The 27,795-nt window shown below is 44.7% G+C and overlaps 1 protein-coding gene across 1 annotated transcript; it reads left to right on the forward strand.

The window, feature by feature from the left end:
• Positions 1-10,445: 10,445 nt before the first annotated feature.
• ANKRD22 (ankyrin repeat domain 22) lies at positions 10,446-27,052 on the forward strand. The gene is made up of 6 exons (XM_054983056.1): positions 10,446-10,758; positions 20,688-20,879; positions 21,680-21,787; positions 22,141-22,218; positions 23,015-23,113; positions 26,644-27,052. Exons 1-6 carry the CDS (start codon positions 10,738-10,740, stop codon positions 26,716-26,718), a joined length of 573 nt encoding a protein of 190 aa, XP_054839031.1. The 5' UTR covers positions 10,446-10,737; the 3' UTR covers positions 26,719-27,052.
• The last annotated feature ends 743 nt before the right edge of the window (positions 27,053-27,795 follow it).

The following is a 27,795-nucleotide window of genomic DNA, read 5'->3' on the forward strand; positions in this document are numbered from 1 at the left end:
CATGGGAATACTTGTGGAAAACTACAATGAAGACAACGACATGTATTAATATTAAAGAGAACATTTTCAAAATGATCTATCGTTGGTACATGACACCAAAGAAGATTGCGCTAGGGAATTTGAATACTTCTAATAAATGCTGGAAATGTAAGAAACATGAGGGCTCCCTCTATCATATGTGGTGGTCGTGTGAGGTAGCTAGGCAGTTCTGGGGGGAAATAATAAGAGAAATGAGTGAAATTTTACAGTTTCAAATAAATAAGAACCCAGAACTCCTGCTGCTAAACTTGGGAATGGAGGGAATTCCAGCCCATCATAGGACGTTGATTTTTTATATGACTGCAGCAGCTAGACTTTTGTATGCGCAGAAATGGAAAGTACAAGAAGTACCAACTATTGAAGATTGGATCTACAAATTGCTGTATATGGCTGAAATGGACAAGATGACAAGAAAACTGAGAGATCTGGACTCAGGGCAGTTCAACACAGACTGGGAGAAGCTGAAACAATACCTGGAGAAGAAATGGGAGGTGGGAGGAAAACTGTGGCAGTTTGAGAACTACTGAAATATAATAAAAGTATAAAAGAGAGGGGTGACTTTACCGGGGGAGGAAGAGAAATGTGAATTTATAAGCAGTTAGATTAATTGATTGAGATATATATAGATATGTATAGGTCAACTGATAGAGAATAATTAATGATAAGGTTTAAACATGAGGATTGACTAACTAACAATATTTTCTTTCTTTGACAAGATTTATATGCACCAAACTGAATGTATAGAAGAGTTAAATTGATTGAGTATCTGAGGAGTTATATAGAATTACCATAAAAAGTTGAAATGAGTAATATATAGAGAACAAATCAAATTGTTTGATTTAAATGTGGGAAATTTTTATGGTTTATGATATATAGGTTTATATAGAATTATTCAAAAATGGAAAATGGGATAAATTGTTTATCTAAAGACGTATAGTTTGGGTGTATAATAATTAAAGGAGTTAATGATGCACTGCTTAATATAATGGAGAATGTATATCTGTTTTAGACAGAGGAATTTAATAGAAGTAAGGGAAAAGGGACAGAGGGTGGGAAAGCTGTTGGAAGTCAACAAAAGGGGGGGAAAGGGAGGGGGTTAGAAACGAAAAATTAGGGGAAAATTGATTGTAATGTAAAAATAAAAATGTTCTAACCCAATAAAAAATTTTTCAAAAAAAAAAAAAATAACTGAGCCAACAGTTACTTGTCCCTTGTAGAGCATTGCATTGAAAACATGCCTGCACTATTTGATGGGGCTGTCTCATGGGAATTTGATCCTGCAAGGCACAGGACACTACAAGTGTCTGATGAGCAGCAGCATGGATTAGTGCAGAGTGGCTGATGATCACCCTGGGCTCTGTCTTTCCCCTTACCTGTGTCTGCAAAGAAAAGGTCTAGAGACTTTTTAAAAAATGAAAGCTGAGAATTCAGAGGAATACCATATTTTTTAAAAACCTTGTGGTGGCATGGCAGGAGAAAAATGGCAGCCAATGGAGGAAAGTGTGCCCCAAATTCCCACAGGGATGCTCCATTGCCAGTTCAAATGTCATTGCATTTGCAGCAGCAATGACAGCTACACAGAGAATTCATGCCATGTGGATGCAATCTGTGACGACAAAGTGTCATTTTACAGTTTTACTGCAGGGGGTGATGATTAAAACTCTTTGACTTTGAACATTAGAAGAGCAGATTTAAAAAAAAGACTTCCCTCATCATTTCCCTTCTGGCTTTGTGCCTGTTTGCAGTACTAGACAAGAAAGGGAAAACCAATTACGTGGATGAACATTTTATACAGCAACCATTACACTGGCTCATTCTGTTGCTCTCACTAGTCAGTAAGTAGTCATTGGGAGTCCATATCACATTCCTAGAGGACGAACTGTGTTTCTGAACTAGGAAGCATAAGAAAAGGATAGCTGGCTTTCCCTTTTTAAAGCCCTATATTTTTAAGCCCTATGTTCACCAGGAATCGTCATCTTATTTTGTTTTTTTGAGAAAAGAAAACTGTTTCGGATGCATGAGAATAAAACGGAGGAGAGGAGAAGGCTTTAGGCCACTTTGGTTCCTCAGTGGGGCAGAAGAGGCGTATAAATGTAAATAAATGAATCCATTGAGAAAATATAGTAATGATATCAGTCTGATTAGTTTCTGTTAAAATTCCTCCCGTTTCACCTGCTGAAGAACTTTTGATTTACCTTCTATTGTCATTTTAAGCAAAATTCAGTAGGGAGTTTAGTACCCAGCACCAGAAACTCCACTAATGCAATCCAGTTTACAACAATTACAAATACAAATCAATAACTACAAGTACATTGCCGACTAATCATACAAAAATCATACCAAGAAATGTGCACTGACAACAAGAGCATTCACAGATAAATAAAAGCGATAGGAACACAAAGGGCGTATGAAACAAACATGGAGGCAACACAGCACATGAAAAGATCACCTGTTTGTCTGTCTGCCCACCCGTCCCCCTGCTCACACAAATATCTCTATAGGCTGACTAAACCAGAGGTGATGTTCAGATCCTCATTTATGAACATTTTATGTTATGGTAGAAAGAAGCCACGGAGAGGGAGGCAGTATGAAGGGTGGGATGTCAGTATGAAGGGTGGGATGTCAGTCTCTTAGATTTTGTAACTGAGCAGCTTTTACAACTTATGGTTGGGAATGTACTTTGGGTTTGATAGCTTATCCAAAGTTTTTTTTTTCGTTCACAAAATACAGTCTGCCAAGTTGGCTTGTCTACTTCTGCATTCTGTTGACCACAGCAGGCAATTTTGTGCAATTCTTGTACTACCCCTTTGTTTATTAGAAATCTAAGTTAGAAATCCCTTATTTTTGCCCTTAGGTTCCTTGCTGAATTAATCTCAATTTAGATGAAAAATCTGGATGATTATCTTCTTACTTGGGAACTGTGAAGAAAAACATGGGAATCAGGTGCCAGTGGCCATCTCAGGGTCAACTAGACATGTTCATTTTAAACTTAGGCTTGAGCTCCCCTTCCTGAACTTTGGTTTCCTGCAGGCACACAGCAGCTGTGGGGAATAGCTTTTAAAAAATAAAGCCCACTTGGATTTGGCATGCCACTCCAACCTCCCCTCCCCACAAGCCATTTTCCCACACTAACACAGTACTGGGGGGTGGGTGTTTATTTTCCCATTTTTGCTGTTTCGTGTAGACTCAGCTTTTTACAAATATACGAATCTATTGGGCCTTCACCAAGTAATGGCTTAGGCGTTACCATTAAGGTGTGTGTGTACAAGGAATGTATCAGAGCAGCATAACATTTTGTGTGAGACAAACTACAAGTGACGAATTACACTTGCCTGGCAAGTGAACAGGCTCACGTGTATTCCTCCCTGTTCACTTGCCATTCACTTGCGCTCCACTTGATCAAGTGAACAGGAAGGAATACATGTGAATCTGTTCACTTGCCAGGCAAGTGTAATTCGTCACTTGTAGCTTGGCTTCATGTATAAACTGAAGCTTTCTGGTTATCCTGTATGTAGTTGTCCGGGGTCAGCAGCCCAGCCCCAGACTTGCTGACAGGCAGCGGCAGGGGGCAGCCGGGAGACAGCAGTTCAACCGCTCTGTCTGGCAAACATTCAACCCCACCCTGCCAGAAAGGCAAGGAAGCCTAGAAGGGGTTAGTGATAGGAGGGAAACACCTGAGGGAAGGCACAGCTGGGCCAAGTCAGGAGAGGGAACAAACCTGGAAGGAGGGCGGGGCGGAGAAAGGAAACCCTATAAAGGGTGGCTGGGAAGAGCTCTGAGGTGGTGGGTGTGAGTAAGGAGTGATGGTGTGGAGTGAGAGCAGACTATGCCATGCGATTCCCCGAGGTCATCCCGCTGAAGACCATGCAGACCCCAGGGGTGGTCCGGGCCCTGTCCAAGATTTTCACGATGGTGGGGCTGCCGGATGAAATTTTGATGGATCGGGGGGGGGCCCATTCCATGCCACAGCCATGCGCCAACTCTGCCAGAATTTGGGGATCCGGCAGGTGTTCACCTCGGCTTACCACCCCCAAACAGACGGTTTGGCAGAGCGGCTGAACAAGACCGTCAAGGAGGCCCTGAAGAAGATGACACGGGACAAGCCTCACCAGTGGGACCTGTACATCGACCCGCTCATGTTCGCCCTGGGTGATGTATACCGCCCCTCCTTCCACAGAGCAGGGCCCTGCAGTATCCCTGGCACCCCTCTGACGTCAGGGCCGGCCCAGCTGGGCCGGGCACCTGGGGCACCACAAGACCCTGAGGAAGGTCCTTGAGCAGTTCTTCTGGCCCTCTGTGAATGCAGATGTGAAGGCCCACTGCCGCTCGTGTCCCACCTGTCAGCGGGTGGCAGCCTGCCGCCCGCCGAAGGCCCCCCTCTCCCCGCTGCCCATCATAGAGATGCCCTTCCAACGCATCACAATGGACTTTATCGGACTGCTGCCACGCACACCCCGGGGCCACCGCTTTGCCCTGGTGATTGTGAACTATGCCACGTGGTTCCCCGAGGTCATCCCGCTGAAGACCCCAGGGGTGGTCCGGGCCCTGTCCAAGTTTTTCGTGATGGTGGGGCTGCCAGATGAAATTTTGATGGATTGGGGGGGGGGCATTCCGTGCCACAGCCATGTGCCAACTGTGCCAGAATTTGGGGATCCGGCAGGTGTTCACCTCGGCTTACCACCCCCAAACAGACGGTTTGGCAGAGCGGCTGAACGAGACCGTCAAGGAGGCCCTGAAGAAGATGACACGGGACAAGCCTCACCAGTGGGACCTGTACATCGACCCGCTCATGTTCGCCCTCCGGGAGACCATGCAGGCTTCCACTGGCTTCAGCCCATTTGAGCTGCTATATGGGTGCAAGCCACAGGGGATGCTCTCCCAGCTGACAGAGCGCTGGGGGCCCCAGGCCAGCAGCCCTGCTCCCCCCATACAGGAGTATGTGAGCCAGCTCCATGACCAGGTGCAACAGTCCCAAGTAGAGGCGAACCGCAGACTGACTCGCGCCCAGGCAAAGCAAAAGGCCGCCTATGACCTGGGCGCGTGGATGAGGACTTTCCAGGCTGGAGAAAAGGTCCTCGTGCACCACTCGGTGTTCCCAAGAGAGGAAGGGGACCCATGGAGGGGCCCCTACCAGATTCGGAGGGTGCTGGGCCCCACCACCTATGAAGTCCAGTGCGGGGTCAGCCGGCGCCGGTGGAAGACCCTGCATGTAAGCCTCCTGAAGCAGTGGCATGAGCGGCCAGAGGAGGAGTGAGGCGTGGCTGAGGACCCCTTGGAGCTTCCTGACAGCAAGTTGCCATGGACCACTGACGCCCCGGAGTTCGAGGAGCCAAAGGTGGGCCCGCAGCTTGACCCCGCACAGAAGGCCCAGCTGCAAGCCCTGTGGACGCAGGTACCCGGGGTCTTCTCGAGGCGCCCTTGGTTCATGAAGCTAGTACACCACGCCATCCCCACCCAGCCGGGGCAGTCCGCACGGTCAACCTGGCGGCGCATCCCCCAGAAGCAGTGGGAGGCGGTGAACAGAGAAACAGAGGAAATGCTGCGCCTGGGGTTAATCGAACTGTCCCAAAGCGAGTGGCACAGCCCCATCGTCCTGGTGCCAAAGCCGGACGGGTCGACCCGCTTCTGTGTCGACTACCGTGAGTTGAACAAGGTGGCCAAGTTCGACGCATACCCCATGCCGCGGGCGGACGTCCTAGTGGGGCAGTTGGGGCCGGCCCAGTACTTGTCCGCCCTCGACCTGACGAAAGGGTACTGGCAGGTACCAGTGTGCCCTGAAGACTGGGAGAAGGCGGCCTTCACCACCCCCCGGGGTCATAGGCGGCCTTTTGCTTTGCCTGGGCGCGAGTCAGTCTGCGGTTCGCCTCTACTTGGGACTGTTGCACCCGGTCATGGAGCTGGCTCACATACTCCTGTATGGGGGAAGCAGGGCTGCTGGCCTGGGGCCCCCAGCGCTCTGTCAGCTGGGAGAGCATCCCCCTTGGCTTGCACCCATATAGCAGCTCGAATGGGCTGAAGCCAGTGGAAGCCTGCGTGGTCTCCCGGAGGACGAACATGAGCGGGTCGATGTACAGGTCCCACTGGTGAGGCTTGTCCCGTGTCATCTTCTTCAGGGCCTCCTTGACGGTCTCGTTCAGCCGCTCTGCCAAACCGTCTGTTTGGGGGTGGTAAGCCGAGGTGAACACCTGCCGGATCCCCAAATTCTGGCACAGTTGGCACATGGCTGTGGCACGGAATGCCCCCCCCCAATCCATCAAAATTTCATCTGGCAGCCCCACCATCACGAAAAACTTGGACAGGGCCCGGACCACCCCTGGGGTCTTCAGCGGGATGACCTCGGGGAACCACGTGGCATAGTTCACAATCACCAGGGCAAAGCGGTGGCCCCGGGGTGTGCGTGGCAGCAGTCCGATAAAGTCCATTGTGATGCGTTGGAAGGGCATCTCTATGATGGGCAGCGGGGAGAGGGGGGCCTTCGGCGGGCGGCGGGCTGCCACCCGCTGACAGGTGGGACACGAGCGGCAGTGGGCCTTCACATCTGCATTCACAGAGGGCCAGAAGAACTGCTCAAGGACCTTCCTCAGGGTCTTGTGGTGCCCCAGGTGCCCGGCCCAGCTGGGCCGGCCCTGACGTCAGAGGGGTGCCAGGGATACTGCAGGGCCCTGCTCTGTGGAAGGAGGGGCAGTATACATCACCCAGACTCCCTCTCAGTCCACTCGCTGGCCTGCTCAACCTGGCCCGCTTACCCTCTGCGTCCTCCATCATCTCCTCCTCCCAGAACTCTCCTCCAAGCCTCCACTCTCGCACTGCTCTGCTCTCACTCCACACCATCACTCCTTACTCACACCCACCACCTCTGAGCTCTTCCCAGCCACCCTTTCTAGGGTTTCCTTTCTCCGCCCTGCCCTCCTTCCAGGCTTGTTCCGTCTCCTGACTTGGCCCAGCTGTGCCTTCCCTCAGGTGTTTCCCTCCTATCACTAACCCCTTCTAGGCTTCCTTGCCTTTCTGGCAGGGTGGGGTTGAATGTGAGTCATCCCCAGCTGAGGTCTCCTTGGCCTTGCTCACGAGAAGCTGCCCCAGTAGGCCTTTGAGCTGCTGAGCTTGCCTGGCCTTGCTCACGAGGAGCTGCCCAAGCTGGCTTCTGTGCTGCTGAGCTTCCCTGGCCTTGCTCACGAGGAGCTGCCCCAGCCGGCTTCTGTGCTGCTGAGCTTCCCTGGCCTTGCTCGCAAGGAATTGCCCTGGCCAGCTTCTGGGCTGCCTGCTTATTGATGCTGGGCGGGGCTACCCATCTCCTCCCCCAGAATGCCTGTGGCAGCTCCACCTGGAGGGGCTTGGCTCCTAGCAACTCCTGAGCCAGGCTACTGTCCTCTAGCCGGGGTGTGGCTCTGGGCTGTAGTGGCTGCTTCTCCTCCTTAGCTGGTAAGGGCTCGGTTTGGGCTGCTGCTGGGTCCCTATTCCCCCTGCCTTGGCCCCTTTCCTCTAGCCTGCTTAGCCCCCTCTCCTCCCCCTGGAGGGTGGGACTAGCTGGTCTCTCCCTGCTCCCTCCAGCCCTCTGAGGCTTTGGCCTTTCGCCCCTTCTCCCTGGAATAGGCAGGTTCTGGACCTGGTTGCTGGCTGAGGTGGCAGGGCTACTGCCTCCCGGTTGCCTCCCACTGTTCCCTCCTGGCAAGTCTGGGGGCTGGAACTCAGACCCCGGACAGGGAGGAGGGGGGGCTAGGGCTGCCCTTGCGCTGTGTGAGAATGCACATGTATGAAATCTTGCTAATTGCACCATGCTGTATTCTACTGTTTGAATACATGAAAAGTAACCCACCAAACAGGATTGAGCTGTTAACTCCTTTAAGATTTGTCCTCCATTAAAAGACAACCATATTTTACTTCTCTTGTTCTGAAGCAAGGTCTCCATTCAATGCTTGAATTAGACCAGGCCAGGAGTTCAAGTCCCATATCTCATGTGTTGCTTTAGAAAGCCCTGGGGCATGTGATTTAGTCCTCTACCTCAGTCCTCACTGGCCCCTTGCTAAGATCTTTCCACACTAACTCTTTGTGGCTATGTGCCTGGACAAGTAGGGCTCTGCTTTGATTTGTTTACTTAGTCCAGATCCACCCATGTTACGGCTCCAGGTAGGCTCTCTCTTTAGCCAGCTGGCTGCTTGCCTGCTCCTCTCTCCCAACACACTTGGTTTTGTCAGACACTCCCTCCTGTCAATCAGAGGCTCATACCACACCCCAAGAAACCTAGCAGCATTACAGTTTATTCACAGTGGTTGGCTGAGGGAACTTTCTGACCAATTGTGTTAAAAGCCCCTTTCTCTCAAAGAGTGGCACAGTAAGCAGTGCACATTTTTGAATTCCAGCTAGTGAGTGAGCAAAAGAGGCTTGTAGGGAGTCAAACTCAAAGAGCTTTCAGGAAGCATACAAAGCAAGACTGGTTTCTTCTGCCTATTTGATTAGGAGGTCCTGTAGGGGGAAGGAAGGGTAGAACTATTGTTCTGAAGAAATATGTAGGCCTCACTGGTCTCTTTGCTTTGTGAAAATCCAGAATGAGGAGTAAAAGCAATGAATAAAATACTGAGAATTCCATTCAGGAAATGATAGGTTCCAGCACAGAATGCGGTTCCTATTAATGTTATTTTGGCTCACTGAAGAAGTTTCACTGGCTAAGGAGAGTTTGTTTTATTGTTGAAGGCTTTCACGGTCGGAGAACGATGGTTGTTGTGGATTTTCCGGGCTGTATAGCTGTGGTCTTGGCATTGTAGTTCCTGACGTTTCGCCAGCAGCTGTGACTGGCATCTTCAGAGGTGTAGCACCAAAAGACAGTGATCCGCCCTGAGCCTGCGAAAGTGAGGAGGGTGGAATATAAATACAATAAATTAAATTAAATCTCTCAAACTCTCTCTCAGAGAGTTTGATTAGGGAAAGGAATTATCCGCTGTGCATCAGTGCTGTTTGCTGCCATCTACTGTTTATCTCTTTCAATACCTTTTAAAATGAAAATGGGTTCCAAGTTCCATATTTGCAGTTAATGTGCTCCAAAGCAAAGTTTCTCAAGGAATCCTACTGAATTTCTACAAACGCACTCCAAAGTGAGGTGCCCTAGGGAATCGCATTGGATTGGATTGCAATATATCCAAAGAAAGTGTTGTTTGGGGTGGTCCAAAACTTAGTTTGGGATGCAGAGATTTTTAAATAGCATCAATTTTTGTGGCTGGGATGGAGAATAAGAAACCTAGTATGGCAAACATGGAACTAGGACCCAACTTCAGCCTGGGGAGGCATTTCCTTTTCTGGATCCCACTTCTTACAAATACAGTAAGGAAAATAAAAGTGGGGGGGGGAGAAGATGATTGCTGCAGGCTTTGTCTCCCCCCCCCATTTGTTTTGGTAACAGTAATCAAACAAAATACATACAAGAACATAATTCTTCTCATTTCAGTACAGTTAAGCAGGTGTAGGAGATCGTGGGACTTGGCACATTTGTAGTGTGAGTTGAACAGGACATAAGGTTCCCAAGGACTATCCAGATTTTTGTGCATAAACCTGATTCACAAAAGCCCCAGAATTATATGAGTAATTTGTACAGAAGCTTGTAGGAACAGTGCTGGAGATGTGGCTTATTAAGGCCAGTGGGAAGGGTTAAAATGTAGGGGTGTCCAGGATAGAACTTGCAGATTTCAATTCAAAGGACTTTATACCTTTCCACCCAAATGGAGCATTCCCTCCATACCCTGTAGTCCGATGGTGAACAGAGCCCATTCCAGCTACTATTTTACATTTAAGGAAGGAACTCCGATTGGCAGGAGGACTGTTGAACTAGTTTTGCAAGTCCTGTGAATACTTGGTGATTTTTTTTTATGCTTTATCACTTCATGCCCCTCCCTCATACAAATAAAAAAGAAGTGTGACTGAGATGAATATGTCTACAATGTTGAGATGATTCAGATGCAATAAAACTAATACATCTGAAGGCAATTTTCCTGAACCAACTACATTGCAATGAATGCTTCAAAATTGTCTTTATGATATTTGACTCATTTTGATAAATTATAACTCAGGAGGTAATGATTAATTTCTTCACCATCCTCATAAATTGTTGTTTCATTTATTGGATGAATATTTGTCCTATGTTTTATTTTGATCTTTGGGGAAGTGTGGGGGGAAATGGCCTAGTTTTCCATGTTTTTAATATCCATGTGTATTATTGTTCTGTCTGTGACTTCTAGTATACTGTCTGTCTATGCAGAATGTGGTGCTGCTGCTCTTTTTGAAGTTTCATTCTCATTGCCAGTTACTCTTGGACACACCTCCATTTATCTGTTACTGCTGTTTTGACATTTTCCTTTAGGCAATTTCTCATTGATGTTGCCACACACACTGACAAAGTGAACCAGCCCTCTCCCTGTTGTAACCTGTACTAAGTTGTGAGATTCTTATAGTAAAGCTACATTTAGCTTCGTCTCACTGGGCTGGGTTTCTGAAAAGAGTTGGTTCTCAGAGTGAATGATTAAAAAAATCCTTACAAGCAAACATTAGAAATGCTTTGGAAAAGATAAAATATTTCAGTGTGTTTGCTGTTCAGAGAGCTAAGGCTTTACTAATTACGTTTTAATCAGATTTAAACACAGTGAAGGGTGATACAAAGTCAAGTGCCTGCCAGTTCATCAAGAAGCAAAGGATTTCCACCTGAATACAAAGAACATGGGAATTCTCTTTTCAGAGGTATGTAGCCATTTCTTAGACTTTATATATTGACATATGCACAAAGTAGTGGTTTTTCTTGCACAGAAATCAAGTAGGCCTGTTGAAGAGGCTTTTCCAAATATTATTTAAACACTTGTATCTCATCTAAAATGTTAGAGTGGTGAGTGTTGTAGTCTTAAACACATTTAATAGGGAGGAATAGGATGCAATAAGAATTACTCCTCCTGAGTAAACATGCATGGACTGTTAACATAGTTTTCAAGCATTTTTCACACTGAATTAGCTGAAAGGAATGAGGGGGAAATAATTAAACAGTTGCTTTAGCTTGTGCTAATTTGAGTTGCATTTTCCTTACCTCAGGCCTCAATCTATATGTCCTTGCACACATGTATTAATGAGAGGAACAAGGGGCCAAAAAGATATTTCTTTTTTTCTGGATTCCCTGCAATCATCGGGTCTCTCATAAGCCCAGTTCTTGGAAGCTGGAATTTCATCTGTGACACACACTATTTGTGCCACAAGATTCATGTTTGCTTTGTCAAAGGTTTTCCTTTATTAAAATTTATAAGATTTTTAGTAAATTATAGATTTAAAAAGTATATGACAGTATATATATCAATGCCTGTTTGTAGAAATATATAAATTGCAGTTCAAACAGTAGTCTGTTAGTATTTACGTTTCAAGGTGTAGCTGTATCATACTGTTCTTAAAAAAAAACCTCTTTGGTCTACATTTGAAAGCTCATTAATTAAAGTGTACATCTTGCAGGTGAAAAAAATCAAATGCTTGTTAAAAGCAAAGAGGAAAGAAGTCATTCTGGTCTATCCACACACACCTGAAGCAATGAATTAGTCTGGTTAGACTGCATTCCTTGTCAAGAAGCCATTTATATCCCTGATGTTTAATCTAGTCTCTGTGTTCTTTGCTTTACTTTATCCAGAGTCTTGAAATACAAAAAGTAGGGTGTGTATTATGAGTATATATTATGAGACAGTTTGATGTAGTGGTTAACAGCGGAGGGACTCTAATCTGGAGAAATGAGTTTGATTCCCCACTCCTTCACTTCTAGCTAGCTGGGTGACCTTGGGTCAGTCACAGTTCTCTCAGAGCTTTCTCAGCCCCACTTACTTCACAGGGTGATTGTTGTGAGGATAATAATGACATAATTTGTAAACTGCTCTGAGCAGACATTAAGTTGTTCTGAAGTGTAGTACATAAATCGAATGTTGTTGTTGTTATTATATAATGCAGTATTAATTCTCACATTGTCTTTGTAGCCATTGAGAAGGGCTAGAGAAGCAATATGCCTGTTCTGCATTTCAGACAACTTATACTACATTTTGTAAAAAAAGGAAAGGCAAGAACCCCTACACTACTTTTTAAAAAACATTTGTTTATTTATTTAGACAACTCTTATGCTACTAGGGTTACCAGCTAGACATGGGCACGAACCAAAAAAAATTATTGAACCAGCGGATCGTGGTTCGGTGCGGACCACGATCCCGAATTCCCAAACATCAATGACCATCTCCCGTCCCCGAACTTGGATCGTGGATCATGGAAAATGCAGCGGGGCGCGCCGCTGTTCCCAGTGATACAGGAACGGTGGTTGATGCAGGCGGCCGCCGGGCCTGGCAGGGGAGGAGGCAGGGGTCTGCCCGCTCACTGGCGGCATCAGAGCTGCCTATCAGGGTTTCCAGGGATGAGATTGGAGTGCCCATGGCTACAGAACACCCCCTTCCCCCTCCCTCCCCTGGGTGTCTTCTCCCAACTTGTAACTGCTTTGCAGCTCCGTGGTTGGAAGGAAGCCCTGCTGATCAAGGAAAGCTGGGCTTACATTTGGGTTTCCAGGGTGACAGAAGGAGTGCAGACAGAGCTCAGGCTCCGTTGCCAGGGGAATAGATTGCTGGTGCCTGAGTGTCTGGATTCCCGAACCGAGCCCAAATGCTACGATCCAGGCCTCTCCTGACCACTGGATCGTTGGCTGTGGACGATCACAATCCGCCGGGTCACGATCGCGCGATCACCATTTTTGTGGGTTTTTGATGCTCGTAATGCGGTTCGTGCCCATCTCTGTTACCAGCTCCAGGTTGCAAACTTCCTGGAGATTTTGGGAGAGGACCCTGGAGAAGGCAGAATTTGAAGAAGGGAGAGACTTCAGTAGAGAATTATGCCATAGATTCTACCCTTCAAAGCAGACATTTTTTCTAGGGGAAATGATCTCTATGGTCTGGAGATCAATGGTAATTCCAGGAGATCTCCAGCCACCGCCTGGAGGTATATGATACCTCTCTACATGGTCTGCTTAAGGGCAGCTTACAAGGCAAAACATAAGAACATAAACACAATTCATGTGCCCAAAGGCAGAACATTGTCCTGTATTGTCACCACCCAGTGCTCATAATTTATAGTAAACACATGAAGATGTTTTATGCTAGGGCTGCCAGTCCTCTGGTGGGGGTGGAGGGACACCTCTGCCCCCTGTCACCACCAGCCTGGCTGGCAGGGGGAAAACGCCCTGAGGAATAGGCCCAGGATGCAAGAAGCCTCCCAGACCAGTACACAGCAGGTGCACTCCCCATGGGTGGATGACATCACTTCTGGAAGTGACGCCATCACGCCTGTGGGCGGGCAGGCGCAAACATGTCTGCCAATGGGCCTGATGACATCACTCCCGGAAGTGACATCATTGTATCTGCCAGGAGCACATAAACGCTTTGCGCGCTCATGAGAGCAGCGACAAGGTAAATGCCAGGCCCTCCCCACCCACCAGGAGGTCAAGGGGACTTGACTAATCCTATCCTGTACTGAGTCAGACCATTGGTCTGTCAAGGTCAGTATGACTGGCAGTGGCTCTCTAGAGTCTCAGGTGGAGGTCTTTCACATCACCTACTGCCTAGTGTAGATGCCACAGATTGAATTTGGGAGTTAACAACTTCTGGTTGAAAATATTCTGATTCTGAACTCTTAAGATAAGTGTATCTGGGCATATGGACATAATTTCCCCCCAAAAGGTCTTACGGATACAGTGTTTTTAAGTATATACATTGTGCTTACTTTGGAAAGGGGACTGGAATTCCCCTCACCTATGGACTTTAGGAAGCAGCTTGGAAACAGTGAGCTTGTTGAGGAACAGATTAGCCATTTAACTTACGGGGAAATTTCCCACTGGGCTGCTGCCCTAGAAGGCAACTGGTGACCAGGAATAAGCAGAATACATGAGAAGAGGGCCGCACAAAAGACAGAGCAAAAAAAGACAGAGCAGTGGTTAATGGGAAGAAAAATTCAGTTATGCTGTGCCTGCAAATTTCTCATATGCTTCTTCAGAGGGATCAATAAGAATGTAAATAACAAGAATAAAAAATAATTTACCATTAAAAAGAAGAATTAAGAAACTTAGTAAAAAGACAGTTAACTCTGAGCATGTGGAAAGTACACAAATGTATCTAGAACTACAAATCCATGACCACGTTTCAGATATTATACAGGTGTGATATACAGATTGAAACATAGATCTTAAAACAAGTTTTACATAGAACACTCCAAAATTTCTGCAAGTTAGAAAAAATATAGCTGAAGCATTTCCCATAATAACGAAGCTTCAGAGAGATGATTTGATGGTCTGACTCAGTTTTTGTATCATATAAGAGATTACAACTGGAGGGACCCATGAGGGACCAGAGCCATCAGTTTCAAAATCAACGCTGCTCCTGTTTTCAGTAACATTTTTATTATTATGGCATTCAGATCTAAAAATATCCCAAAATGTAAAGCCTGTCGGACAATGATTGTGTCATAGAACATGCTGAACTAAAGGGGGACGCCTTTTTTTTTTAAAGACAGATATTACTTTTGTGTTCTGCAGTACATACTCTTAAGTTTTCTCAAGGCTTTGTCAACAAGGACATTTAATAAAGTACCCTATCTGATCAGGGGTGCATGTGCTGAAATTATTGATAGTTTATTGTTTCTTATCATATGGATTGATAAAACTTTTCATGCTGCTTGTAAGCTTGCAGAACAAGCGGTTTCTACAAGAAAAAATGCCCTCTAGGTAGAGTGGATCCCAGCATAATGTGTTGGGAATTGGCTTGTGATGTATTACTGTGCACCAAATGAGCTGTCACATTCTCTGACTCCCCATGGACTTAAGGAAACAGCCTGGAGTTCAGTGAGCTGGTCCAGGAGCAGACTGGCCATTTAATTTACAGAGAAATTTCTTTGTGGGCCTCTAGCTTAGAAGGCAACTGGTATCTGGGAACAAGCAGAATCAAGCCCCAGCACTTCAGGGGCCACGTGCTTCGGACCATTGGCAATGATAATCAGCACCAACGCATCAATTGCCTCCCCCCACATTGCCATGAGTTTGCAGATGAAGCAATGGGTGATCTAGCGACCATTGCTAGGGGTGCTGAGCCGAGTGTCCCCTGCGCTCTGGCTTGTATTGCTGTAAGGGCTGCTCAGCTTGGCTTGCTCCAGGGCCATTGGTTTGTTCCCATTCCACTGCTGAGCTAGATCCACTACTAAATGTGTGGTGTGATGCAGGGAGACCAAGCATATACCCACTGGTGGGAATCCAGAGTAGAAACTGTACCAGTCACTTCTCTGCATATACTTTTACTATTGTTATTTGGTGGTCCAGTGTGCATGTATGGTGGTACAATGTGCAGGGCTCAGGAATATGCATCACATTAAAATGGGTGAAATAGTTACATTAAAATCACTTCAAGCTTTAGAGAGTTTTTCTGTGCATGCAATACTGCTCCAGCTAACTGTTGGACATATCCTTGGGCTCCGCTGTGTTGTCCTACTGTTGCACAAACAGATCTGTGGATTATAAGATTATATCTGTGGGAGGCTCCTGCCTTCTCACATCCATTCTCCTGACTGTCTGCAGGCTCCCTCCCTCACCCTCTGAGTCCATCACAGTGAAACAAACTTTACAAACCAAAAACTGACACCGTAAATTCTTTTCAAGCTGCTAAGACTGAAGCCAGCTAAGCTCACAGTTTCTTACCACCAAAGGCCAGTGCTGAACCCGCTAAGCTGTCTGAGCTGTTGCACAGATTTCTATTCATATATCTGACTTCTTTTACTGCCCCTCTAATCTAGCACTATTACCTTTCTGGGACAAACTATGAGCTATACATAGAAGCATTTAAGGGAGTCCCCCTGTCTTGTGGGTGTGTACATGTGGAGGTGTGTAATTGAAAAGCAGCTGCAGTTTTAAGTAGAGGAACTGCAGAGAAGAGGAGGAGTGCTTATTTTATTTTTTATTTGTGTTATATATAGTCCACCTTTCTCAGTGAGTTTCGAGGTAGATTGCACAGTGCAAATCAATAGGATGAATGGCTGGGACATCCAATAAACAATGCAATGGGGCTTGGATTACAGAAATCTGACATCGAGTGCTTAACCCTTTCCCCACTGGACCATCCTGGACTGTATTCAAAGGCACCCCACGTACAGTGCATTACAGTAATTTAATCTGGATATAATCAAAGCATGAATCAACATGTGGTGGTGGAGAATGCCCTCACGTCATGGTTATGGCAACCTGGGGGGGGGGGTTCATGGCAAGAGATTAACAGAGGTGGTTTGCCATTGCCTACCTCTGCAACCCTGGTCTTTATTGGAGGTCTCCCGTCCAATTATTAACCAAGGCCAACCCTGCTTAGCTTCCCAGATGTAATGAAATCAGGCTTGCCTGGGCTATCCAAGTTAGGGCAACAAGTGCAGTTATTGTTTTGGGTTTAGGCTGGTATAGTTCATTTACTTAGCACCACTCTGAGGATTTCTAATGTAACTGCAGTCTGACTTTTGATGCGGCTTCTACCTCTCCCTTGTTTGGAAAGCAAACAGTTCCTGAAACACTGCATGGGAGATATGTGTTATGTTGCCTTTGTATAAATTGATCATCTCAAAGGAGGCTCTATATTTCAGCTTTCTTTCTGGTTTTCTTCTAGATGATTACTGATATAAGCAGCAGTGGAGAACTGGCACATAATACTCTTTTACCTATGTATATTATATGATTCCTTGTCAGTGTTATTGACTGCCTCATAAAGGTTTCATATAAAATTACAATTGTTATAAAATTCCTCCCATTTCTGCAAATATAATATAATATAATATAATATAATATAATATAATATAATATAATATAATATAATATAATATAATATAATATAATATAATATAATATAATATAATATAATATAATATAATATAATATAATATTTTTCAGTGAGTGGGGCTGTGGCTCAGTGGGAGAGCATTTGTGTTGTATGCAGAAGTTCCCCTGTTCAATTTCCAGTTACAATAATCTATAGTATGTGATATGAAGGACAATCACTGCCAGTCGAAGCAGAAATTGATAGACCAATGGCCTTAATCAGCATAAAACATTTTCTCTGGAGATGTGTGAAGGACTGGAAAAATGGGGGGGTCCCTGTTTTTTTTTTAACCAAGGAACATTGAAAAACAACTTCTGTGAAATATTATCTTTTAGAAAGAGTACAATGCTTCTTAAGGCAAGGGTTTTCACACTCAAAATGCACACCATGAAAAGGTCTGGGGATCTTTTTGACTTTCCCAATGGGAAAAAAAAACTTTGGAGGAGCGAAACAAAAAACAACTGATGCTCTTTTATACCATAGATATATGCAACATTTTCAGTTTTTTCCCTGTTGTGTTTAATGATAATATATTATTTAAGAGTACAGTGTTTTCAGTGTTATACAGTTTAGCTTAATATCTAAACATGATGGCACTCTTCCTTATTCATTTATTTACTATTTTTATAGTCCACTTTTCTCACTGAGACTCCAAGCAGTTTACACAATAAATGTCAATCCGCTCAATATGATGCTCATCTGATAAGCAATGTGCTAGGATCAGGATTACAGAAATCTGAATAAAGATAGCATATTAGGGGTAACACAGTGGGCAAATGCAATGCAGAAAAATTGTTTTACATTTGTAGAAAACTATGCAATAACGAAAAGGTAGTACTAGCAGCAAACAAGTAATATGTCCAAATATACTTTTAAAAATTTGTTACAGAATTTGTTTTCTACATTCAACTTCTATTTTTTCCTACTTCTCGTATGGCACAATTAAAGATCAAGGTGCTATGTCAGTGTAGGGTGCAGCAGTTTGCAACTCTTCAAATATCTGGTATACTTGCAATTTTTCTTAGAGAAAATGTATCCTTTTACATTTCATAAATATGCCAAATAGGATTGTGCAAATCGGGTTTCCGATTTGGGATAAATACCAGAATTGAACACAATTTGTAAAGATTTGGGATTTCCAAATCAGGGCCAGATTCGGAAATGCTGAATCAAAGCTTCCTAAAGTGATTTGGGTGACTTTGGGAAGTTTTGGGGCACTGCAGCTGGCTCCAATTGACATGGGGAGGAGGACACCCTCACCTGCCAGCTGAAGTTTAAAGTGACCTTTCCTTGCAGCTTGCAAGCTACAAGGAAAGGGCTCTTCCCACACTTCTGCTGGCAGGAGAGGGATCCCCTGCCTGCCAGCTGAAGCCAGGGGAAGCACTGAAATGGGCTTTAATCTTCAGCTGAGAGGAGCAGGATTTTCCTCACCCAGCTGAAGCTGAGGAAGTGCTGGCCTGCTTATTTACCAGATGGGAGGGGGAGGAGGAGATTCCCTCCCCCTTCCATCAGGGGAGGGAGGAGAAGGAGGAGGGAACTCCCTCCTCCCCTCTCCAATTGGGGGAGGGGGGAAAGGGGGAGAGGGAAGCTTTGAAAGCTCACAGCTGCACTTTTGAAAAGTGCAGCTTTGAGCTTTCAAAACTTCCTGCTGGCTTTTTTACTCTATGGAAGGAGGAAGGGGGTTCCCTTTCCCCTCCCATATAGGGAAAAGGATGAGGAAACCCTCTCCTCCTCCTGTCTTGTGGGGAGGGGGGAGGGGGAAGCTTTGAAAGCTCAAAGGTGCACTTTTGAAAAGAGCAGCTTTGAGCTTTCAAAGCTTTCTGCTGGCTTTTTGACCCGATGGGAGAGGGAGGAGGGGAAGAAGGGAAATCCCTCCACTCACTCCCATTGGGACAAGGTGGAGAGGGAACCTTTGAAAGCTCAAAGCTACACTTTTCAAAAGCGCAGCTTTGAGATTTGAAAGCTTCCCGCCGGCTTTTTTACCTGATGGGAGAGGGAGGAGGGAAAAACCTGGCGGGAAGCTTTGAATGCAGCAATTTGTGCTGCTTTGATCTTCAGTGTGCTCCAAATCTTTACAGAGCATACTGAAGCGGTATTCGAGCATATCCAAATCTCGAAGCTGCTTGATGCTTTGGGATTTGGGTTATTACTTATTGTTTTCCTGCTTCAGGTAGACCCAAAGCGGGAAACCTGAATCTTTTTGGGGTACACACCCCTAATGCCAAATAGTACAATTTGATATGCTAACTAACAGTCCAATCCTGAGGGCTGTTGCGGTGGCAACCTGCTCCATGATAAAAGCATCACTGGAATGATCTCTGTGAACATTCTTCAGTGGAGAAAAACTACATGTACATTTCTGCAAGGTGCACTGGAGTCCATATTAGCCCCAGAAAACACACCAATTAGGCAATGGTGCCCGTTGATGTTCCTTTGAGTGACACACACACAGGCGCAGGTAACCACTGCCTGCTGATGTGGCTACTGTCTCTCGATGCCACTCCCCCCTCAACATGGAGCACCAGAGGACAGGGAGGAAAGTCACAGCATCAGTACAACCCTAACAAAGCCACAGAGCCTGATTGTCCCCCCACTAGCCCACAGGGGAAAAGTGCCCACATCACAGACAGAATGCGTACCTATCCCCCCAGCAAGGGTCTGACTGGCAGCAAAAGTGCTGCTGCCACACAACCTTCTCCGCTCCAAGCCACGGTCACCCTTCCCATGAAAAATAAAAAGGAAAGGAAAAAGGCAGAAGCTAAGCTCAAACTCACAGGCGTCACACCCAAGATTAGCAACATAAGGACTGGGCCAAGAAGGCAGATGCAAAGGAGGTTTGCCATCAGGCATTAAGCACTCCATTGCAACCCTGATATCACCACCAGCCTCATGGAGCTAGGCAGAGAACATGGCAAAGAAAGAAATGATGTGGTGGAACGTCACTGGGATAGCATGGCCTGGGCTGTTGGTTTGATCCCTACATGGGAAGAGACCACAGGCAGGCAAAAATTTTGGGAACTGAAATTTAGCCCTGCAAACTGCAAAAGGGGGACCAGGATGGCCCTGCTGATGGACTGCCCTGGAAATGTATCATTTTGGCTAAGACTTTCCTTCATAAAGCCTCATCCTTGTACCATACTGAGCCCCCCAGGTGCCCCCACTGCCAAACTACATGTCTTATCCAATGTCAGTGCTCGGGGGGGTGAGTCCCAGAGACCTGCCCCTCACTACAGCCAGACACATTTTCCCTTGGACCACTACAACCCACTCCCCATGTGTCCTGCACATGGCAGCCAACAGAGGGAAGAGGGTGGGGAGTGGAGAGGGATGGCTGTATCAGCTGTTGGTGAGCTACAATGCATTAAAGCTCTTAGTGAACTACATGTCATCAGTCTTTAAGGTGCCATGCTATATGGTGCCTGTTGCTATATGCTATATTTTGCAGCTAAAGAGACATGCAATGGCACCCATGAAAACTGACAGTGTTGATTCCTTCATGAGCTTCCCTGAGTCAGAGCTCACCCCTTCAGACGTGTGGAGATAATTCCTGGAAGTGCTATGGAGAAATCACAGAAGGGGACAGAAAGTGTCTGTGTGTGTTGCAGTGGGAGTGGGAGGAGAGCACGTTTCATCTGCTCAACAAACAGACTTGGCTAGAGCTGTAAATCATTCTAGACTTTACTAAACAGCAGCCAGGAAATAGTAATGAGGTATCCAGTACAGCAACAGATGTATGAACACGTCCTTCATGTCTTCCCTCTTCTTTCCCAGCCTATTTGTCAGGCAGCATATAACAATGACTTAAATGAAGTTCAGCTCCTTTTGGAGGAAGACGGCGATTACTTGAATATCCAGGACAGCTATGGTGGAGACACACCACTAATCTGCGCCTGCAAACAGGGACATAACAGAATAGTTAGTTACCTTCTGAAAAGAAATGCTGACGTGAACATCAAAAATAATGTAAGTATATAGCCAAGAGAGTCTTCTTTTATGTTCCTGAGTTTGATATATATCTAGAAGGGAAATAATATTATGTGATTAGCCCAGTGTCTCTGCATAAACAGTCACCCTTGTATATCCTGTGATTTTGTAGTTCAGCTGTATTTGGATTGAACCATTCATTGTTCTGGAGGCAGCAAATCTAATAGATTGAAAGGAATATGTAGGTGGATGGGTTGCTTTAATTTAAAAGTGATGAAATTAAGAAAAGGTTGAGTTCATGAAGCTCACGTCCATTTCCCCATGTATAACACCTTTGCTAATGTTCACTTTAGTCCATGACCTTTTCCTATTTTTTTATTTTTATACTTCATATGTCCATCAGTAGTAAACATCATAGTGTGTGCATTGGATCTGTGCCAGGGATTTGTATTAATTAGAGTTCTCTAGTAGGGTCAACAGACAGAAGACCTCTCACCAGCTGTGCCATCTCCATACTGCTCAGCTGGATGGTGGTGGGAATATGCCATGGAAAATGGGGAGGGGGCAATCAGCCATGACACTACTTCAGCCATGACCTGCTAGCATTCACCCCAAACAATGGTTTGGGTTAAACCATTGAGTTTTGGGTAAATGCTAGAGTGTTGCCCGTGTGTGAAGGCATCACTTCTGGATCATGCTAGAAGTGAAGTCATAGCATTGGTGCGATGCCGAAAAGCTAAGTCCCCACCACACATAATCTCCCACAGGTTATGAGAAATAGTCTGTTACCTGTTAAGGGAAGTTTTAATTGGAATGATAAATTTTCCATTTCTTTCCAGAAAGAACGAACATGTTTGCATTATGCTGTCAGAAAACGGTTCAGCTTCCTTGACTACCTCCTCATTATCCTCCTAATGCCTGTTATGCTTCTTGGGTATCTCCTCATGGTAAGTTCTGGGGAAACGCAAGAAGTTTGTTTTCCTTATGATCAGAATGTGAACTTCAGCATTTCTTCTAGAACTTTGGGGACTGCAGCTGACCCTGGACTAAAAAAGAATGATACTAAGCAGCAATGATATATGAAATGGTGATGATATAATTATTTGGATAATCGCACAAGAGGACAATGACATTCTCTAATCTATTTTTAGTATTATTGTTAATATTATTTGTTTGGAAAACGTGTAATTCACCTTTCAGCACAGTGATTCTCATGGCAGGGTAAGCTAACTTTTTGTGAATCTAATATCAATGTTTGTTTACAATGTTTCATCTCTTCCTCCCCAAATCTGTTAAACAGGTATCCAGAAGTAAGCAGAATGAAAACCTTATCAAGATGTTACTAAGAGCTGGTGCTGATGTCAATGCTACAGACCATGTAAGGGGACATACTCTCGTATAGACATTTAGGAGTGGATCTCTGCCTTAACCACATCTCAGAAAATCCCAGCAACCATGTAAAGCTCAGTCTCAATCCTTCACAAACTTTCCCCCCTGAATTCTAGTTGGAAGCATGCTGCACTCATGCTTGCCACAAAGTTTTTGTTGGGTGTGAAAAAAGAGAACATTTTGCCTCAGAGGCATTCCCCTTGCATCCTGTGAGTCAATTGCTGAAAATATATCATTGTAAAGATGGAAGCCCAAGCAATAGCATATGTGGAGGTATAATGGTCTTATCATCCAGCAGTGACTCTTCTTTTCTCTCCTTCTTTCTCCTCTTCTTTTTAGCTTCCTAATATCATGATTCCTATTAACTATGTTTCCCAAAATACACTAGATACCCTGGATGTTGTGTACTCAAGGAGCAAGGATGAGTGCAAAGACCAAGGGGAGTTTTGTTCCTGGATGGGTTTGAATTATTTGAATTAATTAATTTACTTGAATTAATTTACTTCTCCTGACATCTTAGTGGTTTTCTTGTGGCACGCAGTTTGGGGATTTTGATTTTAAAAGTTTATATACCATTATTGCTCCAGTTATCAGACAGCATAATGGTGATCTTCCCATTAAGAGGGGTGTGAACAGTCTTTTGCATTTGAGTTCTTTCTTTAGAAAAACTGATGTGTTCCCATGGAAAAACTGATTGTTCCCGTGGAAACCAACATTTTCCATCTCTAAATGTTCTCCTTCATCCGCTTGAGATGAAGTCTGAGGCATACTTTGATTCTTTCCAGTCAGGAAGAACAGCTCTTCATTATGCCTGTGAAATGAAGAACCAGTCCATTATTCCTTTACTAGTTGAAGCCGGTGCTGATCTTTCCATAAAGGATAAGGTAAGAAAGCAAGCTTTTAAAAGGGCTAGCATTTTGACTGCTTGCTATTTGGATCTTCCAGTGGTTTAGACTTTCCCTGTTGTTGTTGAATTTACTCATGAGTCACCAAACTTTTCTAGGAAGTTTTTTGTAAAGGAGACATTCCCCTTAACTCCCATTGTTGGTTGCAGAACAGCTTCCTTTCGCAAAACATACACATCAGAAAATAACCACAACTGGTGCACATTTTCATTCCATTTCTGCCATTTGTAACATTTATTTATTTAGCAAAAATTTATATCCCACCTTTCTGCCATTATATCCCACCAAGGTGGCTAACAATTTAAAATATGCATACTAAAACCATATTATAGTGCCATTAAAATCAACCAAAACACATCATTAAAACAGTTAAAACCGGAGCTTAAAAACCTATAAAAATATAAAATCATCAATTAAAACATTTAAAACAAAACTTTGGGCATGAAGGAAGGGTCACTGAGGGTGTGCCAAACAAAATTTAAAAAGTCTTCGCTTACTGGCAAAAGATGGCAACAGAAGGGGACCCTGAGGAGAGAGTTCTTGAGTTCTGGTGCGTAACAAGAAGGCCCACCCATCTAATCTTTGAAGATGACCACAGTGGTTGGATAGGTTTGTAAGAGAGTAGGCAGTCCTTCAGATATGTTGGTCACTCCCAAACCTTATAGGGCTTTAAAGGTCAATATCAGCACCCTGAAATGTGCCTGGAAACAAATTCAGAGCCAGAGTAGATGGGCCAAGAGTAGAGTAATACGGGTGTGCTATCTGGATCTGAGAACTGGGGTGGGAAGCCAGATTTACACTGATCTGGCTCAACAAGCTTCCCTCGTTTTGAGCACCCAGATTTGCAGGGCTGGATTTTCTGGAAATAGGCAGTGGCATGAACAGAACCAAGCTCTGCACCGCTGTGTAAGAGTGGCATGAGGCTGATGGGGCAGAGGAGGAGTCAGCAGAGAGTAGATTTCCATCCCATTCTCCCCCCACCAAGCTCCAAAAAGTCCCATCAAACTGCTGCTGTCAGCTGCTGCAACACTGAGTGAGAGGGCAGTGGCAGTGAGAGGGCTGGCAGCAGTGCAAAAGCAGCTGGAGCCAAGCTCCGTGTGGATGCATGAGAATGGTATGAGGCTGGCAGGGTGAGGGAGAAGGCAGCAGGCAGAGTGGATTCCCATCCCATTCTGCCCCTCTCCACATCCAAGCTCCAAACAAGCCTCTTCAAGCTGATGCCCCCACCCAGCTTTTAACTCATGGCTCGGCAAGCCTTGCTCCCCTCTTCCTTCAGAGATTCTTAATGGGATTCTCTGGTTTGACATTGGGATTCTCTAAGCTTGCAAGGGAGTAGTCAAACCAGAGGATCCAAAGCAAGCAAGAATCCTAAGCAATGGGGAGGAGGCTAGCTATGGAGTTTAAAAGCCCTTCTCCATAGGAAAAAATCGAGAATGGCTGGGGGCAGCTTGTTCAAGGATCCATGGAACTGGACCCTGAGATCCAATTCTCCTAAAATCTGGATCCTAAAATTTGGAGGGTCTTTAGGAGAAATTCAGGAATAGGTTCTCTGTAATTTTTGTGGAGTTAGCTTTAAAAAGGCTCCCAAGACCCTGGGATATTTTTCCCCATAAGGAATAATGCCTGGTAAATCTAGGATTCCCCTAACCTGACCCAGATTTCAGGGATCACAGATTCCCCCCTGCCCCCGGAAACATGGATCCAGATTACCCAGATTTTTTTCAGTGCATACCTCTAGTCCCTATGACCCACTCCAGACAACATCCTGACCACAGCTTTCTGCACCAATTGAAGTTTCTGAACTTCATGTAGAGCTCATTGCAGTAATATAATCTATAGATATAAACAGGGCATGCACCACAATGGCCATATATTTCCTGTACAGGAAAGGCCACAGCTGGCTAACCAGATGAAGCTGGTAAAAAGCACTCCTGCCACCTGCTTATGCAGCATTAGGTCTGGGACCAAGAGCACCCCTACATTACAGACCTGTCCCTTCAAGGGAAGTGCAACCCCATCCAAAACAGGGTACACTTGAAATCCTGGGTCAGAACTTCCACTCACCAATAGCACTTCCATTTTGTTGGAATTAAGTTTCAGTTTATTAGCCTGCATCCATTCAAAAACTGCCTTCAGTCCCTGGTTCAGGGTTTCTACAGTCTCCCTGGGATCAGCCAGAAGAACAAGATAGATCTGGACATTATCTGCATACTGCTGACAACCCGGCCCATCTTCTTATGATGTCACTCAGAGGTTTCAAGTAGATGTTAAATAGCATAAAGGATGATGGAACCTTGCAGAACCCCAAAGGCCAAGTGACTGAGCAACACCTTCTGAAACCTACCATCCAGGTAGTATCTGAAACCACTGCAAAAAAAGTGCTTCCCAGTCCCAGCATGGAAAGGTGGTCCAGGAGGATACCATGATCAGTGGTACTGAAAGCTGCTGAGAGGTCCAGGAGAATCAACAGAGTTGAACTCCCTCTGTCCATTTCCTGGCACCGGTCATCCACCAGGGCTACCAAGGCTGTTCAGTCCCATAACAAGGCCTAAAATCAGATTGGTCTTCTTTTAATATATGTGGTAGAATGGGCAGCTGATTATAACTGACAATTCATGAAAAATTAAGAGAGATCATCACCTTGGACTGTGGATTGTCCCATTGGTTTATCTCTTACATGTCTTGATGTTCAATCATCTCAAGCCTTCTGCAGAGGGACCAACATCTCACTGCAGCTGGCTTTGCAGAACGAGATAGCTGAATGGTTTTTTCTTGGTGTACAGAGATCCTACATATTGAAGTTTTGTTTTTGATTATTCTGATTATTTTTAATGACAGTAGCAAGCCTATTCATCAGTTACTGTAAGATTTCCTAAAATATTATTTGTTCACACTGAAGACAGTATTTTGATAAACCATTGTTATGGTTTTGCACCGAGGTCAAAATAGTGAATAATAATGATGTTTATGTTTTGTAAAATGCTTTGGGGACACTATGTGCCAAAAGGCAGGGTATTAGTCTAAAATATAGAACATCAGCTTCAAGATAGAGGGAATTGCTGAGGTAAGGTGCTAAGGTACATCCACTCATTTCAGTTCACTCATTTTCCCTTCTAGAATCTATAGATGTATATTTTGAATCCCTAAGATAGCCATAATATACACAATGGAAGGGAAATGTATCCTTTAGAAGTTGTTCTGATCCTCTTGTTTAATATACCCATAGAGTTTCCAAAAGATTTCCCATGGATTGTGTGATGCCCTTGGATTCACCTGAGTGTTTCTGAAGGATTTCTATCTGTGGAGTATGAATTTTTTGCTTCTCCCTCTCACTGCAGTTCCAAATGACTCCCCAAATACTATATTTCTGGAGGAATTTTGGGCTGCACAAGAGAGAGAACAGAGATTTATACTACATGAGCAGAAACCCTGCAGAAATATGTGGCTGGTTCCAAGCCATGGTACTTGCTTCTTTGATTATATTTACCATCTTTACTTCTGTGTTTTAGGATGATGAGACACCACTGGATATAGCGAGAAGATTGAATTTCATTAACATAGAATCCATATTAAAGAAAGAATGATAGACTGTGATGGGATATTGACAAGGTTGTTATGGGCGGGAAAAACACCTGCTTTGGAAATTCATTCTGATAAGTGCTATTTGGTCAACGTTTGTATGTGACAATTTTTACAGCAGCAACAGACTGCATTCACTCTTCTGTTGTGTATTCATGTATGATGTGATTTGACCAGAACAACATGCTTTTTTACCATTGAGGGAATGATTTTATTTTTTCATACCCATGTAAGATATTTGTAACAGTTTGAGCAATGCTATTTATTTGAGTACCATTTGTAAAAGTTGAAGTTTAAAACAAATTTAACAATAAAGCTCTGTTTTGTATTTATTTTCAATATGCCAAGAGGTATTATCTAGTAGTATATTTTACATTCATTGGCCAAGAATAAAACTGGATAGTGAAACAGGTTATCTAGTCCAAGTGTTGCCAACGTGAGATATGAGTTCTCCAAGAGCAATGTACATTTGTGGCATGCATGAACAGAGACGGAGAGCCTGTGGACCTGCCTATCACTGCAATGCCTGTTTGTCCTGCGCTGCTCCGTTCTCCATCTCAATAGAGGCAAAACCACACCTGTGTCACACATTCAAGAGTGTTTTGATATTGTGAAGGCCAATAGCCATATACAATAAAACGAATCTGAATCACACCCTTGTCCCATGAGGTTGGATGTAAGGAACAGGGAGCTCAAACTCCTAGTTAAGGAAGACAGACTAGACATCAGGATAAAAAGCAGGGATCTGAAGCAGGGGACAGCACCCATTTATAATCAAATAACTAAGACATCAGCATTCAGAGCAAGAGCACTTAATAATGTATTATTAATAATCAACATTCTGATTAATAACCCATAAAATTACTGCACCCCAAACACTGGTTGTTGCAAGTTCTTTATTGGGAAGTAGCACACATGAGGTTTTACAATATGTAATAAATATACACAGGAGCACCTTGAATATATTAAAGTGGCATAAATCTGTGCGTGGTCCACAGTTGAATTACTGGCAAGTGTTCATGCCTATCATCTCCCTTTCTTTAAAGCATCTCTGTAAAGCCCAGAAAAATCTTCGCCTGCCA

Source organism: Eublepharis macularius, chromosome 6 (assembly GCF_028583425.1).
Source record: "Eublepharis macularius isolate TG4126 chromosome 6, MPM_Emac_v1.0, whole genome shotgun sequence".
Lineage (NCBI taxonomy): Eukaryota > Metazoa > Chordata > Lepidosauria > Squamata > Eublepharidae > Eublepharis > Eublepharis macularius.

What these genes read in the sequence shown, in the direction of transcription:
- ANKRD22 (XM_054983056.1), top strand. Translation starts at nt 10,738, where the DNA reads ATGGGAATTCTCTTTTCAGAG. An exon ending in TGGGAATTCTCTTTTCAGAG is followed by an intron (nt 10,759 to 20,687) that starts GTATGTAGCCAT and finishes CTTCTTTCCCAG; the next exon opens with CCTATTTGTCAGGCAGCATA. An exon ending in TTCTTGGGTATCTCCTCATG is followed by an intron (nt 21,788 to 22,140) that starts GTAAGTTCTGGG and finishes TCTGTTAAACAG; the next exon opens with GTATCCAGAAGTAAGCAGAA.